At 43.6% G+C, this 16152-nt stretch overlaps 1 protein-coding gene across 4 annotated transcripts; it reads right to left on the bottom strand.

Annotated features, from left to right (window-relative positions):
- Positions 1–898: 898 nt before the first annotated feature.
- Positions 899–13489, bottom strand: ACY1 (aminoacylase 1). 4 transcript variants are annotated; one of them, XM_066596920.1, is made up of 15 exons: positions 13399–13489; positions 12789–12873; positions 11451–11515; positions 11038–11142; positions 10853–10947; positions 10531–10607; positions 8766–8855; positions 8584–8640; positions 6217–6290; positions 6085–6134; positions 4090–4234; positions 3940–4008; positions 3784–3863; positions 1635–1695; positions 899–1366 (listed from the first exon to the last, which is right to left on the bottom strand). In XM_066596920.1, the coding sequence occupies exons 2-15, from the start codon at positions 12871–12873 to the stop codon at positions 1202–1204; spliced, it is 1218 nt and encodes a 405-aa protein (XP_066453017.1). In that variant the 5' UTR covers positions 13399–13489; the 3' UTR covers positions 899–1201. The 4 variants fall into 4 exon arrangements, with proteins under 4 accessions (XP_066453017.1, XP_066453016.1, XP_066453018.1 ...); XM_066596919.1 differs by having other exon boundaries at positions 13361–13455; XM_066596921.1 differs by having other exon boundaries at positions 13344–13433.
- Positions 13490–16152: the final 2663 nt, after the last annotated feature.

Genomic DNA, 16152 nt, shown 5'->3' with positions numbered 1-16152 from the left:
AAAGTCCTTGAAATCCTTGATCTCGGATTATTGCAAAGGTTACATATAGAATTAAACTTCAGAATTATACTCCAGAGCTGCACTCACTATTCTGCTGCTGGAGTCACTGTATACATACATTACTTATCCTGTACTGATCCTGAGTGACGTCCTGTATTATACTCCAGAGCTGCACTCACTATTCTGCTGGTGGAGTCACTGAGTACATACATTACGTATCCTGTAGTGATCCTGAGTTACATCCTATATTATACTCCAGAGCTGCACTCACTATTCTTCTGGTGGAGTCACTGTGTACATACATTACTTATCCTATACAGATCCTGAGTTACATCCTGTATTATACTCCAGAGCTGCACTCACTATTCTGCTGATGGAGTCACTATGTACATACATTACTTATCCTGTACTGCTCCTGAGTTACATCCTGTATTATACTCCAGAGCTGCACTCACCATTCTGCTGGTGAAGTCACTGTGTACATACATTACTTAACCTATACAGATCCTGAGTTACATCCTGTATTATACTCCATAGCTGCACTCACTATTCTGCTGGTGGAGTCACTGTGTACATATACTACTTCTCCTGTACTGATCCTGAGTTACATGCTGTATTATACTCCAGAGCAGCACTCACTATTCTGCTGGTGGAGTCACTGTGTACATATATTACTTACCCAGTATTGCTCCTGAGTTACATGCTGTACTATACTCCAGAGCAGCACTCACTATTCTGTATGCGTCAGAGCTGAAAATATTTTAACATTCCCTGCTTGTTGAGTGTTTTGCTCTGGTGATTTGCATTGTGGGAAGTGTCATCTTTAAACCAGGATCTGTACAGTCATCTGATGTAGGAAAACTAAACTCTCTGCCCCTGTAAATAAACACATTATAAACAGAGTGATCGGAGTTTTATTTGTTCTGTATCTTGGCAGTTCGGTTACAGGTTCTTCAGATGTGGCGCTGAGAGTAATTGTGTCTTTCATTTGTGAGTGAAGAATAATCGTAGAGTGGTCGGCAACCCAAGGGGGTGTGATAAGGATATGATTGAGGTTGTTCGATATCTGGAGGTTCTGCAATTCCCTGGTAAATCTTCATAATCAAAAGGTTAAAGCTTTATTCTGGGAGGTCTAAGGTCAATCCCTGAGAACAGACGACGATCTGCTGGAACCATCATTCGCACACAGCTCAGAGCTGGTTCATTGTTCTCCAGGTAACGGGTGGACGCTGGCCAGCGAACCGATGATCTGAGTGTAAATCTGGATCCCACGGAGGAAAACATCTTCATTTAAATACTCATCGTGATCATGGAGCAAAATTGGCGTGTTGTTCATGGGGGAGAACCCCAACGCATCAAGTCCAGCCTGCCGAAAAAAGACGCTTTAAATAAACTGGTGGTCCAGAAGTAGGAAAATATGGCTGCATTCTCCCTAAAACATCACCACACTTTCGTTAGCGCATATGTGGTATTACATTTCAGCCGCAATTCACATCATCTGAGCGGACCTGCAAAATCTGACTAACCATTCACTAGTTACTTGAGAGCAGCGGTGACATCACTGAGAATACCAACTAACCATTCACTAGAGAACAGTGGCAATATCTTCTGGTAGCAGTAATACAAGTACTCACCGCTCTTATATAGCGACTATCGGTGGCTGCTGGGAAGATTTCAGGATTCAGCTTCAAACCCCTGAAAGAGGAACAAAACAAAAAATAAATTTGCATTCTTCCTCAGCTTCTGCTCCTCCCTGTACAGACCTCCCTGAGGCCCACCAGGAATAGTCCATGACTATAACTCCACTACAGGAGAGAACAACAGAAAGGACACCATTGTAGGCATTTACTATAGACAACCCGGACAAGCAGAAGGTATGGATGAACTCTTTCTACATCAGATGGCCAAGTTCTCAAAAAGTTTAGCATAGTGATCATGGAAGATTTTAACTATCCAGACATTTGTTGGGAATCTCTCTCAGGTACAAGTAATGGCTTCAACAAATTCTTATCCGCTCTTGCTGACAACTTTATCCTCCAAACGGTCGAAGAGAAAACAAGGGGATCTGCTATCTTGGACCTAATTCTTACCAACAGGGAGGGAATGGTTGAGGAAGTAAGAGTGGCTGGGACCTTAGGAGGCAGTGATCATGCTATCCTTGAATTTTGGATAAAAAGGGGAGGGAGACCTGAGAAAACTCAGACCTCAAGGTTGGATTTCAGAAAGGCAGATTTCTATGAACTCAGATAGAGGATAGGAAGAATCCAATGGCTGACTGTTCTTAAAGACAGAAATGTCCAAGAAGGTTGGAAAATATTGCAAAATGAGATTTTTAAAGCATAAATCATTAATAATCCCTAAAAGAGGGAAGAATGGGAAGCATTTAAAGAGACCAGGATGGATGAACACAGAACTTGCAGACATGTTAAAAAAAAAAAGAAAAATATGTTTATCAAATGGAAAGAGGGGGGGGGGGACATCTAAAGAAAAATATAAAGCGATCTGCAAAATCTTTGGGGCAAGTGTCAGAAAAGCTAAAGCTAATTATGATTGAGGCTTGCAACAGAGGCCAAAAGCAATAATAAAAGGGACTGGGTTGATCAGGTAAATGCGATGGACATAATATATCTTGCCTCTAGTAAAGCATTTGTCAAAGGCAACTGTTCAAAACTGGCTGAGTGATCGTACTCAGAGTGGTCATAAATGGCTGCACATCCAAGTGGAAGAATGTATCAAGTGGGGTATCACAAGGCTCTGTCCTAGGCCCAGTGTTGTTCAACATTTTTATAAATGATCTGGAGGAGGGAATTGATGGGAAACTGATCAAATTTGCCGACAGCACAAAGCTAGGAGGGATAGCTAACACTAGGGAAGAGAGTGAGTATTCAAAAAGATCTAGTAAAGCTTGAACAGTGGGCGGCGACAAACAGAATGGTATTTAACAAGGAGAAATGCAAAGTCCTACATCTGGGCAAGAAAAATGAAAAAAAGCACATACAGAATGGGAGAAATTGGGCTAAGCAGCACATGTGAAAAAGACTTGGGTATATTAATAGATCATAGACTGAATATGAGTCAACAATGTGATGCAGCAACCAAAAAGGCAAACACAATTCTGGGATTTATTAAGAGAAGCATAGAGTCTAGATCATGTGAGGTCATTATCCCCCTCTACTCTTCCTTAGTCAGACCTCATCTGGAATACTGTGTCCAGTTCTGGGCACCCCACTTAAAAAAAACAAAACACATCAACAAACTGGAGCAAGTTCAGAGAGGAGTTACCAAGATGGTGAGTGGTATACAAATCATGTCCTATTAGGAACGGTTAAAGCATCTGGGAATGTTTAGCTTGCAAAAAAGAAGGCTGAGAGGAGACTTAATAGCTGTCTACAAATATCTGAAGGCCTGTCACAGTACAGAGGGATCAATCCTATTCACATTTGCACAAGGAAAGACTAGAAGTAATGGGATGAAACTGAAAGGGAGGAGACACAGATTAGATATTAGAAAAAAAACTTTCTGACAGTGAGAGTGATCAGTGAATGGAACAGGATACCACAGGAGGTGGTGAGTTCTCCTTCAATGGAAGTATTCAAACAAAGGCTGGACAAATATCTGTCTGGGATGACTTGGTGAATCCTGCACTGAGCAGGAGGTTGGACCAGATGACCCTGGAGGTCCCTTCCAACTCTACCATTCCATGATTCATGTCACAATCTATGCGACTATGGACTGGAATTATCCAAGTAATATCGGGGTTTGTCTCTCTTGCCCACCACTCACAGCTTTTTGCAAGGGTCGCTGAACGCTTTCCACCAGGGGTTGGAGTCCTCTGGGGTCGTCACCTTCTTGTTCATAAATTTCTGGAAGACATGAACACATATAAAGAAGCAGATGTTCACCACAACGGGATCACATCCTTTATCTGGAGCCTCTTACTTGATGATACTCGAAGGTAACTTGGTCTCCGGCTGCTCGGCACCAACTTTCTATCTGCGACTCAAACTCCTGGAGGGAGAGAGAGGCCGAAAGTTAGTGCAAGACAAGAAAAGACAGTAGAGAAGCTCAGAGATCTGGAAGCAACTTTACCTTCAGGTTCACAGTGGGGGATATCCGGAGGTCAAAGGTTGCAGACATGGAGGTAGGGATGACATTGCAGGAAACGCCTCCGCTCACCTTCGTTAGGTTTATCGTGGTGACATCTCCAAGTCTCAAACCGGGAGTGGACTCAAGTCTGAGACAAAGTAGAGAACATGGTAAACAAACATACAAAGCAATTAGCCAGAAGAAACTGTGTTAATGTGCCATTAATGAGTCTTTGAAAGTTTTGCAGCTGGCATCTCTTTGCCTATTCAGACAAAGCTGTGTCTCCAAGATAAATCAAACCCGCCCCCAAGGACTGGGACCACTGGAGTTCTAGCTCTTCTATGCAGGAAGACAAAGGGTTTGTGACTTGCTCGCTGCCCTCACATCCCAATGTAAGTATGTTCAAAAACATTATTTTAAAAGGATCAGTAAACCTAAAATAAGCCCCCTTAATCTCAGGGCTTGGGTTTATTTTAAGGTTTGAGTTTGGCTCGTTTGATCTCCCATTGCAGAAAGAGCACTAAGCTCCTTACCAGCCAGAGGATGGTCTGCTCTGAGGTTACTAAGGAAAAACGGGAGCCTTCTGGGATACCTATTGAAGACCCATGGCCAGCCTTAGCTATGTGAAAGCTATGCGATCGCACAGGTTGCAGGCCATCAGCTTCTGAGGGGGAAGGGGGGGGGGATCTCTCTCTCTTAGGTCCACCTAGCCTTATGATCTTCTTCCTTCATATGGCAGTGTCTTGTGGAACTACATGATTCATTCCTCTCTTGGCTCTGTCTTCTCCCCTCTGATTTTCTAAGATGCTGTTGTCAGCCCATCAGTGTTCCGACAATAAAACTGCTTAATTCTGCTACTGCAGTCTTAGCTATGAGCTTGGTCCTGCTGCTGTATCTCCGTACCGAGCTTGGTCCTGCTGCTGTATCTCCGTACCGAGCTTGGTCCTGCTGCTGTATCTCCGTACCGAGCTTGGTCCGGCTGCTGTATCTCCGTACCGAGCTTGATCCGGCTGCTGTATCTCCGTACCGAGCTTGATCCGGCTGCTGTATCTCCGTACCGAGCTTGATCCGGCTGCTGTATCTCCGTACCGAGCTTGATCCGGCTGCTGTATCTCCGTACCGAGCTTGATCCGGCTGCTGTATCTCCGTACCGAGCTTGATCCGGCTGCTGTATCTCCGTACCGAGCTTGATCCGGCTGCTGTATCTCCGTACCGAGCTTGATCCGGCTGCTGTATCTCCGTACCGAGCTTGATCCGGCTGCTGTATCTCCGTACCGAGCTTGATCCGGCTGCTGTATCTCCGTACCGAGCTTGATCCGGCTGCTGTATCTCCGTACCGAGCTTGATCCGGCTGCTGTATCTCCGTACCGAGCTTGATCCGGCTGCTGTATCTCCGTACCGAGCTTGATCCGGCTGCTGTATCTCCGTACCGAGCTTGATCCGGCTGCTGTATCTCCGTACCGAGCCTGATCCGGCTGCTGTATCTCTGTACTGAGCCTGATCCGGCTGCTGTATCTCTGTACTGAGCTTGGTCCGGCTGCTGTATCTCTGTACTGAGCTTGGTCCGGCTGCTGTATCTCTGTACTGAGCTTGGTCCGGCTGCTGTATCTCTGTACTGAGCTTGGTCCGGCTGCTGTATCTCTGTACCGAGCTTGGTCCGGCTGCTGTATGTATTCACCAAGCTGTTCTGGTGTGGATCAGCTGCTACCATGCTGCTTTATGCATAAGCAGAATACAGCAGACTGCCTATTACTGCAATATACATATAATATTTTTTTTTTTTCTTACTATGGGGAGACATTAAAAAAAATTCTGCACGGGGCACCATCTAACCTAAAGCTGGCACTGAGAAGACCCTATATAGTTTATACCCTCTAGATTGGGAGTTGGGCCAGAACAAGCTCATGAAGGAGATGAGAATCATGCAACATTACAATTTTTTTTGTTGCCCCTTTAAAGATTATGGCAGCTATCTTGTTCCAGTTAAATTGGCTTTACCTCTTCTTTTCCTTTTCTCTGAAGTCCAAGAAACTTGTTATTACCGAGTGCTGCAAATAATAAAGTGATAATTGGGATGAAACAAAAAGATTAAACACCCACAAGTTGTAAGAGGATCAAGGGTTAACTCACCAACTTAGCAGCAGCCGTATTCTCTATGAAACGGGAACCATGTCCTGGATCGCCCTGGCAGTGAACAGTCATCCCTGAAGGACACAAGAAGGTCAACGCTCACATGAAGAGTCACAGCATCCTGGACAACATGGGACCTTCAGTGTCATGTAGTAGCATATTCCCCTCTACAAGATTACTGCAGAACTGGGTGGATATGGTGTTCCGGTGTTTAACCCCTTAGTGACAATGATTTTTTGGGGGATTTTCATCACAACTTTTGAAAAGACGTGTTTTTTATTTTTCGTGCGCATGGCCGTTCGAGGGCTTATTTTTTGGGGTGACAAGTTGCAGTTTTCATTTGTACCATATTGGGGTACATATCGCTTTTTTAATCACTTTTATTGCATTTATTTGGGAGACGAAATGCACAAAATAAGCATTTTGGCTCAGTCTTCTTAGTTTTAAGTTGTTTTTTTTTTTAGAGTTTTTGCTTTGTGGGATACGAGCCAAACTTATGGGCTGAAAGTAGGATACCCACAGAGTCTAATGATGTATAAGGCTGCATCCGCATGGGCTACAAAATAATCGCTACAATGTGAAGCCCATGGTTTCCAATGGGTACTTTCACATGAGACAGATTTTGTAGCCTGTGCGTTTTTCTCGAGAGTTTTTTTTACGCGATATCGCTGCATTTTTTTCACGCGATTGTCAATGGGACTTACTAATGTTAAAAACGCATTGCACAAAAATGGCAAAGCACCAACTTGAAATGTGTTTTTAACATTAAAAAGTCCCATTGAAGTACAGTCTACAAACTGCATGAGTATTCTGATTTTTAGCAGATGATGTGGGAATGCCCCGCTATTGAAAGTTTCTGGGGGAAGGTCACGGGTTTCCTCTTTGAATTTGTGGGAGTCCCTGTTCCACTGAGCCCAGAGATCTGTTTATTTGGATTATTAGATGAAGAAAGTTGGCAAAACCATAAAAAGATTTTTCTGAGGGAATCATTGTTCCTTGCTAGAAAAACGATTGCACTGCAGTGGATGGATTGTAAGAACCCTTCACTTGCTATGTGGAGAAAGCTGGTCAATTCGGTGGTGCCATATAATCCTACAGTCTACAAGGGACATAAGTGTCCTGGGAAATTTGATAAAGTGGTGCGATTCCTCCCTCACGTTATATTCACCACAATTAATGTCTTCATCTATTCTGGAGCTCAGACGTACCCCCTAGTGGATGCACGTTCTGGAGCGGGACCCGTGGCCTCGGAGATTTGGCTTCTATGTATCTGATTAGGCTTTAAAGAATTAATTTGCTACTTTTGATGTACCTGGATGACTGAACCGCCCTACCAATCTAATTATACACTGATGTGTCTTATTTACGTGCTGCACCTGTCTATGACTGTATGTTCTTTATGCTACTCAACCTTCAATAAAACAAGTTTAAAAAAAAAAAAAAAAAAAAAGCCCCATTGACAAAATCGCGGTAAAAAAAAAAAAAAATTATATATAAAAATAATGGCAGCGTTAAAATAACGCAAGTGGGTGTGAACCCTTATACTTACTTCCCCCATCATTACTTCGCTATCAGCGCTAAAATACTAAGTAGTTTGCCCATTATAAAATTTTAAAATCACAACAGGTCCTATTATTGGGCAATATGGTTCACTCATATCATTGGCTGCTGGAAACAACAACAAAAGAAAAAACAATGCATTGGACTTATATGTAAATGCGTTTTTTATTTTTACTATTGAAACATGATTTTCCAAGTTAGCTTTGAACGCAGCAGGTACCTGCGAAATCTAAACAGTTAGCGGAAAGGGAGGGGGAAGGAGGAGCAGGGATCCCTTCCCACTCCCCATCAGAGTCCCTCGCATGTGATCGGAGGGTGCTGATGAGCTAGCATGGCAGCCCATAGCCACGCATTAATGCCTGGAAGGCAACATCAAGAATCGCTATATACTGCAGTACTGAAGTATTGTAGTATATAGTACATGCAATCATATGATCACAAGTTCAAGTTTCCTGCAAGGATTAAATAAAAAGTATAACAAAAACAATTTTAAAAAAAAACCCCAAAAAAACCTAACAACACATATTTGCTATCACCGTGTACGTAAACGTCCGAACTATGAAAATATCACAATATTTATTTCTCACGGTAAAGGCCTATTTTTTTTTCTTAACAGTGCAATGTTAGAATTCCAATTTATTTATTTTGAAACCCAAAATATTTGAATAAAAGGGATTAAAAAGATGAATGCACCCCAAAATAGTATTCATAAAAGCTGCCGCTCACACCACAAAAAATGAGCCCTCACACAGCCCAATCCGCAAAAAAAAAAAAAGTTACGGGTCTCAGAATATTATGAGGACTTACACCAGATGCATTTCTCTCCATAGAAAACACTGAATTCATCTGAGGCATTCGCAAGACCTAAAAAAAAAAAAAATTTGAGTGATTGGGTCAGAGAAGAGGCGGCACATGAGACGATGGGACATGGAGGACGAAGATAAGTTGCACAATAAAGGAACAAAGAGTAAACGTGTCAGCAACATAACCTTCATCAAGTGTAATCCCAGCATTCAGTGCACGAAATTCTGGGTGATCTACAAAGAGCTCCATTCCCTTGTGACCCCCAATTTCCTCATCTATCACAGAAGAAAAAAACATTAGGCTGTTATCCACTGCTGACACTAAATATTACACCCTGATGGACAATTAAAGCTAGTTCAGTGTCTGTATAGACAATCAGATTACAACCTGCCTAGAAGTAGTTACAATGCAGCGATATAGGAATGTGGACCGAACACTGCATTCAGACCCTTTCACTTTTTTCATTTTATTATATATAAGGTCTTGCAGCTCACAATGCGTATTAGAGCCAAAACTAAGCCATGAGGAGGAAAGAACTGCCTGTAGAGCTCAGAGACAGAATTGTGTGGAGGCACAGATCTGGAGAGGACGACAAAAACATTTCTGCTGCCCTGAAAGTTCCAAAGAGCCCAGTGACCTCCATAATTCTTACATGGAGGAAGAACAACTAAGACTCTTCCTCGAGCTGTCGACTCACCAAACTAAGTCATCGGGGGAGAATGGCCTTGGTAAGGGAGGTGACCCAATGGTCTTCTCTCTGGCTCTAGCTCCAAAGGCGGGTGCAGATGGGAGAAACTTCCAGAAGGTCAAGGGTCAACCATCACTGCAGCCTCCACCAATCTGGGCTTTATCGCAGAGCGGCCAGAAAGAGTTCTCTCCTTAGTAAGACACATGAATGACGCCTTGAATTACCAAAAAGCACCTAAAGGACTCAGTCTGCAAGAAACAAAATTCTCTTCTCTGATTATACCAAGATGGAACTTTATGGCCTAAATTCCAAGTTTTCTGTCTGGAGGAAACCAGGTGCCACTCATCACCTGCCCAATACCATCCCTACAGTGAAGCCTGGTGGTGGCAGCATCATTCTGGGGTAGGGGAGACCGGTCAGGGTTGATGGGAAGCTCAGTGGATCGAAGAACAGAGATAATGAGAACCTGATCCAAAGTACAAGAGACCTCAGACTGGGCAAAAGGTTCACCTTCCTACAAGACAATGACCCTAAACACACAGCTAGGACAACCCAGGAGGGGCTTAGGGACAACACTGTGAATGTCCTGAGTGGCCTAGCCAGAAGCCTGAACCCAATGGAACATCTCTGGAGAGACCTGAAAATGGCTGTCTGCAGACTGCCCCCATCCAACCTGACAAGAGGTCAGAAAACCCCCAAATTCAGATGTGCAAACCTTATGGCATCGTACCCAAGAAGAATGGAGGCTGGAGTCACTGCCAAAGGTGCTTCAACTAAGTACTGATAACAGAGTGTAAAACCTTATGTCAATGCAAAATGTGAGTTTTTCCTTTAAACAAAATGACAAAGATTTCTACCATTCTGTTGTCACTATGTGATTTATCATTATGAGTGCAGAATGATGATGGAAACAAGGCTACAACATGACAAAATGTAAAAAAAAGTGAAAGGATCTGAAGACTTTCCGAATGCAGTGTATCTGTCATTAAAGTGTTATTAAATTCCAAATAGCTGTATTTTATTTCTGTATTATTTTATTAAAATTATTTTTTCTCTTTTTTGAATTGTAAAAAAAATATTTGCAAAAGTTTAAAATAAAAAAGAGGTTTGGAAAAAAAAAATCCAAATCGCTGTCAGCAGAACTATGACTGCAGCTCTAGATCTGGCTAGAGCAGAGGAAATTCTGTAGCTCAGGATCAATTTAAGATAAGTATAGCAAAGCAATAGCAAAATATTGAAGACACACTTGAGTCACATCTTACCTGGAACCATGGTGAGGTGTATGGTGCGTGGGAACTGGCGCCCTTCAGATTTCATTTGACGGATAGCTTCTATATACCTGCATTACAAGAGCCATAGTGACCACAAGGACCATGGAGATCCATCCAATAGAGCAAGTCCACAAAATCGTCACCCAAAAGCCAAAGCCATAGGTCGACTGTGCTCAATACAGGCAGATTTGCAATTTATGAGTTTAGGAGAGCCGGAACATCTGCCATATTGGTTGATACCCAGGGTTCACAGAAAACAGATCCTAAGAGACATGTCAACAGAATAGAAAGAAGGATTTCCATGTGAACTTACTGGATAGTAACAGATTTCATATCCTGCGTTCCTCTTGCATAGATATTTCCGCCTTTGTCTTTATGAGCAGCAAATGGTGGATAAGTCCAGAACTCCTGGAATGCAACAAAGCTTTATTGACAACAGTCCTGTGAACCACCTCCCACCCTTCCCCTATATCCTACAGCTGCCTTGACCCTCCACACCTCAAACACCGGGACCACATCTGTATGGGAGTTTAGAACAACAGACTTCAGTTGCGGCTGTGTTCCCCTCCACGTGAGGATGACTATCGGCCGACCAGGAGCACACTAGAATAGGAAGGGAAAAACATGGCTATAGTGTTAAAGAGCAAAACAAAAGTCTTTGTGTTGTAGACCGGAATAGCAAAGCTGACGGCTTATGTAGCAACATACACAATTACGGTATAGGTGAGTTACTGTTGTGATGATGTGATTTGTTGTCACCTGAGTGGCCCAACAGAGAAGAACTACACAAGGATGACACCTGGACTATTAACCAAAGAGATCCAGACCTTAGGCGTATCAGGGGACCCGTTGCGGTGCCCTTTTATTTTTTTTAATGGGAGGCATTACTTCTACTCTTCCTGCCATTTTACCTCCAGTGTCTTCTTCTCCAGTCCAATCTCATCTGCCATCTTGAAAAGGAATCGCACGATTCCATCTGCAATACACAAATAGGGCATGAAAAGTTAATAAACAGTTTACAGGGACTGCAAGGTGTCATAAGGGATGTGGCATTAGTTTGTATATGATGAAAACACACAGCAGATAAATCATTGTGAAAAGAGCTCGAAATGGCAGGTTTACTAATTGGTTGCGCCATTTTACAGCGAAAAACTTTAAAAGGACGTGGCTAAGTCATTACCGTATTATGACTTTTTATTTTTCGCTCCAATTGTCTGGGAAGGTGTCTAAACATGTGATGATTGTGGTTCATTCACACAGAGGAACCTGAACAGTGGAGGGAGAGGGTATAAGATTCACTCTGTAAGGCTGGGTTATACCGAGAGTTCGCCAAGTAGCTGACCATATCAGAAGGAACGGAACTGTCTGCTTCCTGCAGAAAATGGCTCAGTGCACAAGAGCACAGACCCAGAAAGCAGCTGATCGGTGGGGATCCCAAGCAGTAGACCTCACCGATCTAATATTGATGACCCATCCTGAAGTTAGGACATCAATAGTTTACAACTGGGCAAACCCTTTAGGATAGGCCATCAATGATTGACAGGCAGGGTCTGACCCCTGTAAACCGCACTAATCAACACAAAAAGGGAGTTGTGGCGCTCCTGCTGCCATGGCATCCCCATCATGGTTTAGCTAGGCACAACGTCTCATTTGTACCTGTTACTGCAGTTTGTTGGGTCCGAGAGAACCCCCTTAGGGCAAAGCTGTCCTCTTCTACATCTTCCTCTAAGGACCAGGTACTGCCTCAACCATTGTGCCCCCTGTAGCTATACCTTTGTCACCCTCCTTCCCCATTATAGGGAAAAGTAGCAATTAATCTTATCACTGGTCCATGTAAACCCAGCCTTAGCAGCTTCATGATCATGCGCTAACACAGAACTGGGACAGTGAGTCTACAAATATCCACGCACGCGTGGCACATGACATTAACATGGCTGACACCAAGAGGTAACAGCAAAACATGGAAGACGATACCTGTTGGCTCAATGAACGTGCCCTCAGTTCTACCCTATGGACGGCCATAGCACCTCCGCAGCGAAGTAATAAAGCTGGAACAGTGTAACGGGTTATTGGCAATTAGAAGTGGACCTGCAGTGATAGACAACACACAGCCACTCGTAGGGGTGACCCGCAGTGGATATCACTCAGGTCAATACATATCACTGACTTCAAGGGCCAGTGCACCCTTCTGTACATAACACAACTGCCGTTGCTTAGGGTTGTGGGAGGTGCGGGGGTTATGCGGTTACCATAGTCCGGCTCTGGCTGCACGCTCTGGATCCTCAGATATTCACGGAATCGCGTGGTAGACGGGTTCTCAGCCGCTGAATCCATCTGCACAAGAAGAACACCACGTGTATAACCTGTGCCAAATCACAGCGTCCTGCCCTGGAAGGTGGGCAAAAATAATCGCAGCTGAATATTTCCCGATTAACCATTTCACTGCCATAATAGAAAATATTCAACATGTAGCCGCTGACAGGCATGCTGAGACTTGTACTCCTACAGCAAAGAAGCTAGTGGTTGCTTAATATCATTGCAACGCTGCAAACACAGATCTTACTCCTCCGTAACCCTTCACTTCACCGATTCTTTCCAACATTTGCTACTTTTTGTTTTGCAACAATGTATCTATATCACTTCCTCCCAGTGTTACCCTTTACTTCTCAGCTGGTGCAACGCTGCCAGCGCTCTGAGCACAGCTCTGCAGCCGCTCTCGTCTGACAGGAGACAGCGGCAAATCCCAGTATTGTCAGAGCAGCAATAGGGAGTCAATAATAACCTAATAAACCCCTGCTCTGTACCCGGCTACCCTTTGTACCGCTGATCCCTGCATCCGCGCTCTGCAGATCTCTTTACCCTCTTGCAGCTTGTGCAGTAGAGTTGAGCTTAGGGAGGTGGATATGTTTATATATAACAGCCTTGTAGCCAGGCTGAAGCAATCCATCCCTGAGCAATCAGCCCAAGTGCAAAACAAGGATGAACACAGAGCAATCCAACCAGAGAGCAGCCGGTAGTTCTAATATCATAAGAACTTTCTGTATATTATATACAGTTGTGTGCAAAAGTTTTACACAGGTGCGGAAAAAGTGCTGATGAGTAATAATGATTCCAGAAATATAAGGTTTAATAGTTTATTTTTTGACAATTCACAAAATGAATGAACGAAAGAGAAATGTGATCACATCAGTATTTGGTGTGACTGTCCTTTATCTTCACAACAGCATTGATACTTCTAGGTACACTTGCACACGTCAGGGATTTTGTAGGATTATAGTCTGGTGTATGATTAACCAATCATATCAAATAGGTGATAATGACCATCATGTGTAGGTAGAAACACAGTCATTAGCCAGAAACAGCTGTAGTAGGCTTGAAACCAAGTGAGAAACAGCCAAACTTTGCTACAAAGGTGAGGTTATGGAAGACAGTTTCATGTCACAGGTCATACACTATGGCAAGACTGAGCACAGCAACAAGACACAGGTGAAGATTTCACAGGAGACTGGGGTTTCAAGATAGTAACATAGTATGTTAGGCTGAATGAAGACAATGCCCCTCTAGTTCAGCCTGTTTCAACCCCCACCCTTGTTGGTCCCGAGGAAGGCAAAAAAACCCAAGCAGCCATTTAGCTCATGGGAGGAAAAATTCCTTCCTGACTACATTATGACAGCCAGGGTAATCCCTGGATCAACATTTGAGATCAACAACCCACTAGTCACCTAATGTCTATATCCTGTAATATCATAATGCTCTAGAAAGACATCTAGTCCCGTCTTAAACTCCTCTATCGACTTTGCCATTACCACATCCTCAGGCAGAGAGTTCCACAGTCTCATTGCTCTTAGGCCGCCTGCACACGAGCGGAAATTCCACGGCGGGATTTCCCGCCGCTGGAAGCCTGCATAGGATTGCGTTAACAAATGCAATCCTGTGCAGATGGCCGCGATTTGGCCGCACGAAATACCGCGCGGCAAACTAATTGCGGCATGCTCTATTTCGTGCGGGGCTCGCAGAGCTCCGCACAGAAATGTCACTCACCCGCCGCCGGCTCCGGTCTGCGCATGCGCCGGCTGTGCGGCGAGCTGGCACATCAAACAGCCAGAGCCGGCGGGTGCGGATGAGTACGCGCTGGTCCCTGCAGGCGCTCGGGTCGGGTCCCACTGCGAGAATCCTCGCCGCCGGATCCAACCCGCCCATCTGCAGGTGGCCTTACAGTAAAGAATCCCCTTCTGTGTTGGTGATGAAACCTGCTTTCCTCTAAACGTAGCGGATGCCCTCTTGTTACCGTTGCTGTCCTTGGTATAAACAGATCTTTGGAGAGATCCTTGTATTGTCCTCTCATGTATTTATACATGGTTATTTGATCGCCCTTTAGCCGTCTTTTCTCCAGGGTGAATAATCCCAATTTTGTTAGCCTCTCTGGGTATACCAGTCCTCCATTCTGTTTAATAATTTAGTTGCCCTTCTTTGAACCCCCTCAAGCACTGCAACATCTTTCTGAGCCCCGGTGTCCAGAACTATACACAGTATTCCATGTGAGGCCTGACAAGTCTTTTTCCATATCCCTTTTCCCTAGCAGTACCCCATTTAGTGTGTATTGGTAACATCCGTTTCTGCTGCCCATGTGCATAACCCTACATTTATCAACATTGAACTTCATTTTTCTACCCAAGCCCGCAGCTTATCTAGGTTCGTTTGTAGCCGTACCTTGTCCTTCATTGTATTAATTATCTCACTGACTGACTGACTGACTCGCCACTAATTCTCCAACTTCCCGATGTCGTAGAAACATGAAATTTGGCACGTGCATAGATTATGTCCAAAATAGGAAAAGTAAAAGGGTCCCAACTCGTTTATTCAATTCTAGTGCAAAAGAACTAGCGTCCAAATTTTATGTACGTAATCTAATTCTCTCACTTCCCGATGTCATAGAAATGTGAAATTTTTTTCACGAGCATTGATTATGCCATGAATAGGAAAAGTTAATGGGTCCCAACTCAATTATTCAATTCTAAGCGCAAAAGAATTAGCGTCCAAATTTTATGTACCTAATCTAATTCTCTCACTTCCTGCTGTCATAGAAACTTGAAATTTGGCACGAGCATTCATTAAGTCATAAATAGGAAAAGTTAATGGGTCCAAACTCGATTATTCAATTCTAAGCGTCCAAATTTCATGTACGTAATCTAATTCTCTCACTTCCTGATGTCATTTTATATAAACAAAATGTCGCATGGTTACCTCCACGTGGTGTTTCCTGGGTAACGCAAAGAACCATGCAAAATGGTGAACATATTTTTTTCCTCGGTATCTCTAAAGTAACAACTACTTCATAAGATTTTCCGTGTGAACACCAGATAAACACCAGTACCAAATTAACTCGGGAGAAGCCGGATATATCAGCTAGTCTTGTATAATTTTGTATCATCTGCAAATATTGATATTTTACTGTGCAGCCCCTCTATCAGGTCGTTAATAAATATATTAAACAGAATGAGGCCCAATACTGAACCCTATGGACTCCACTAGCAGCGGTTGCCCAATTAGAGTATGAACCATTTATTACCACCCTCTGCTTTCTATCTCTGAGCCAGTTCTTTACCCAGATAC

The sequence above is a fragment of the Eleutherodactylus coqui genome, chromosome 3, assembly GCF_035609145.1.
Source record: "Eleutherodactylus coqui strain aEleCoq1 chromosome 3, aEleCoq1.hap1, whole genome shotgun sequence".
Taxonomy (NCBI): Eukaryota; Metazoa; Chordata; class Amphibia; order Anura; family Eleutherodactylidae; genus Eleutherodactylus; species Eleutherodactylus coqui.
Note: the sequence above shows the minus strand (reverse complement) of the source record. Positions and strands in the feature narration are given on the sequence as shown.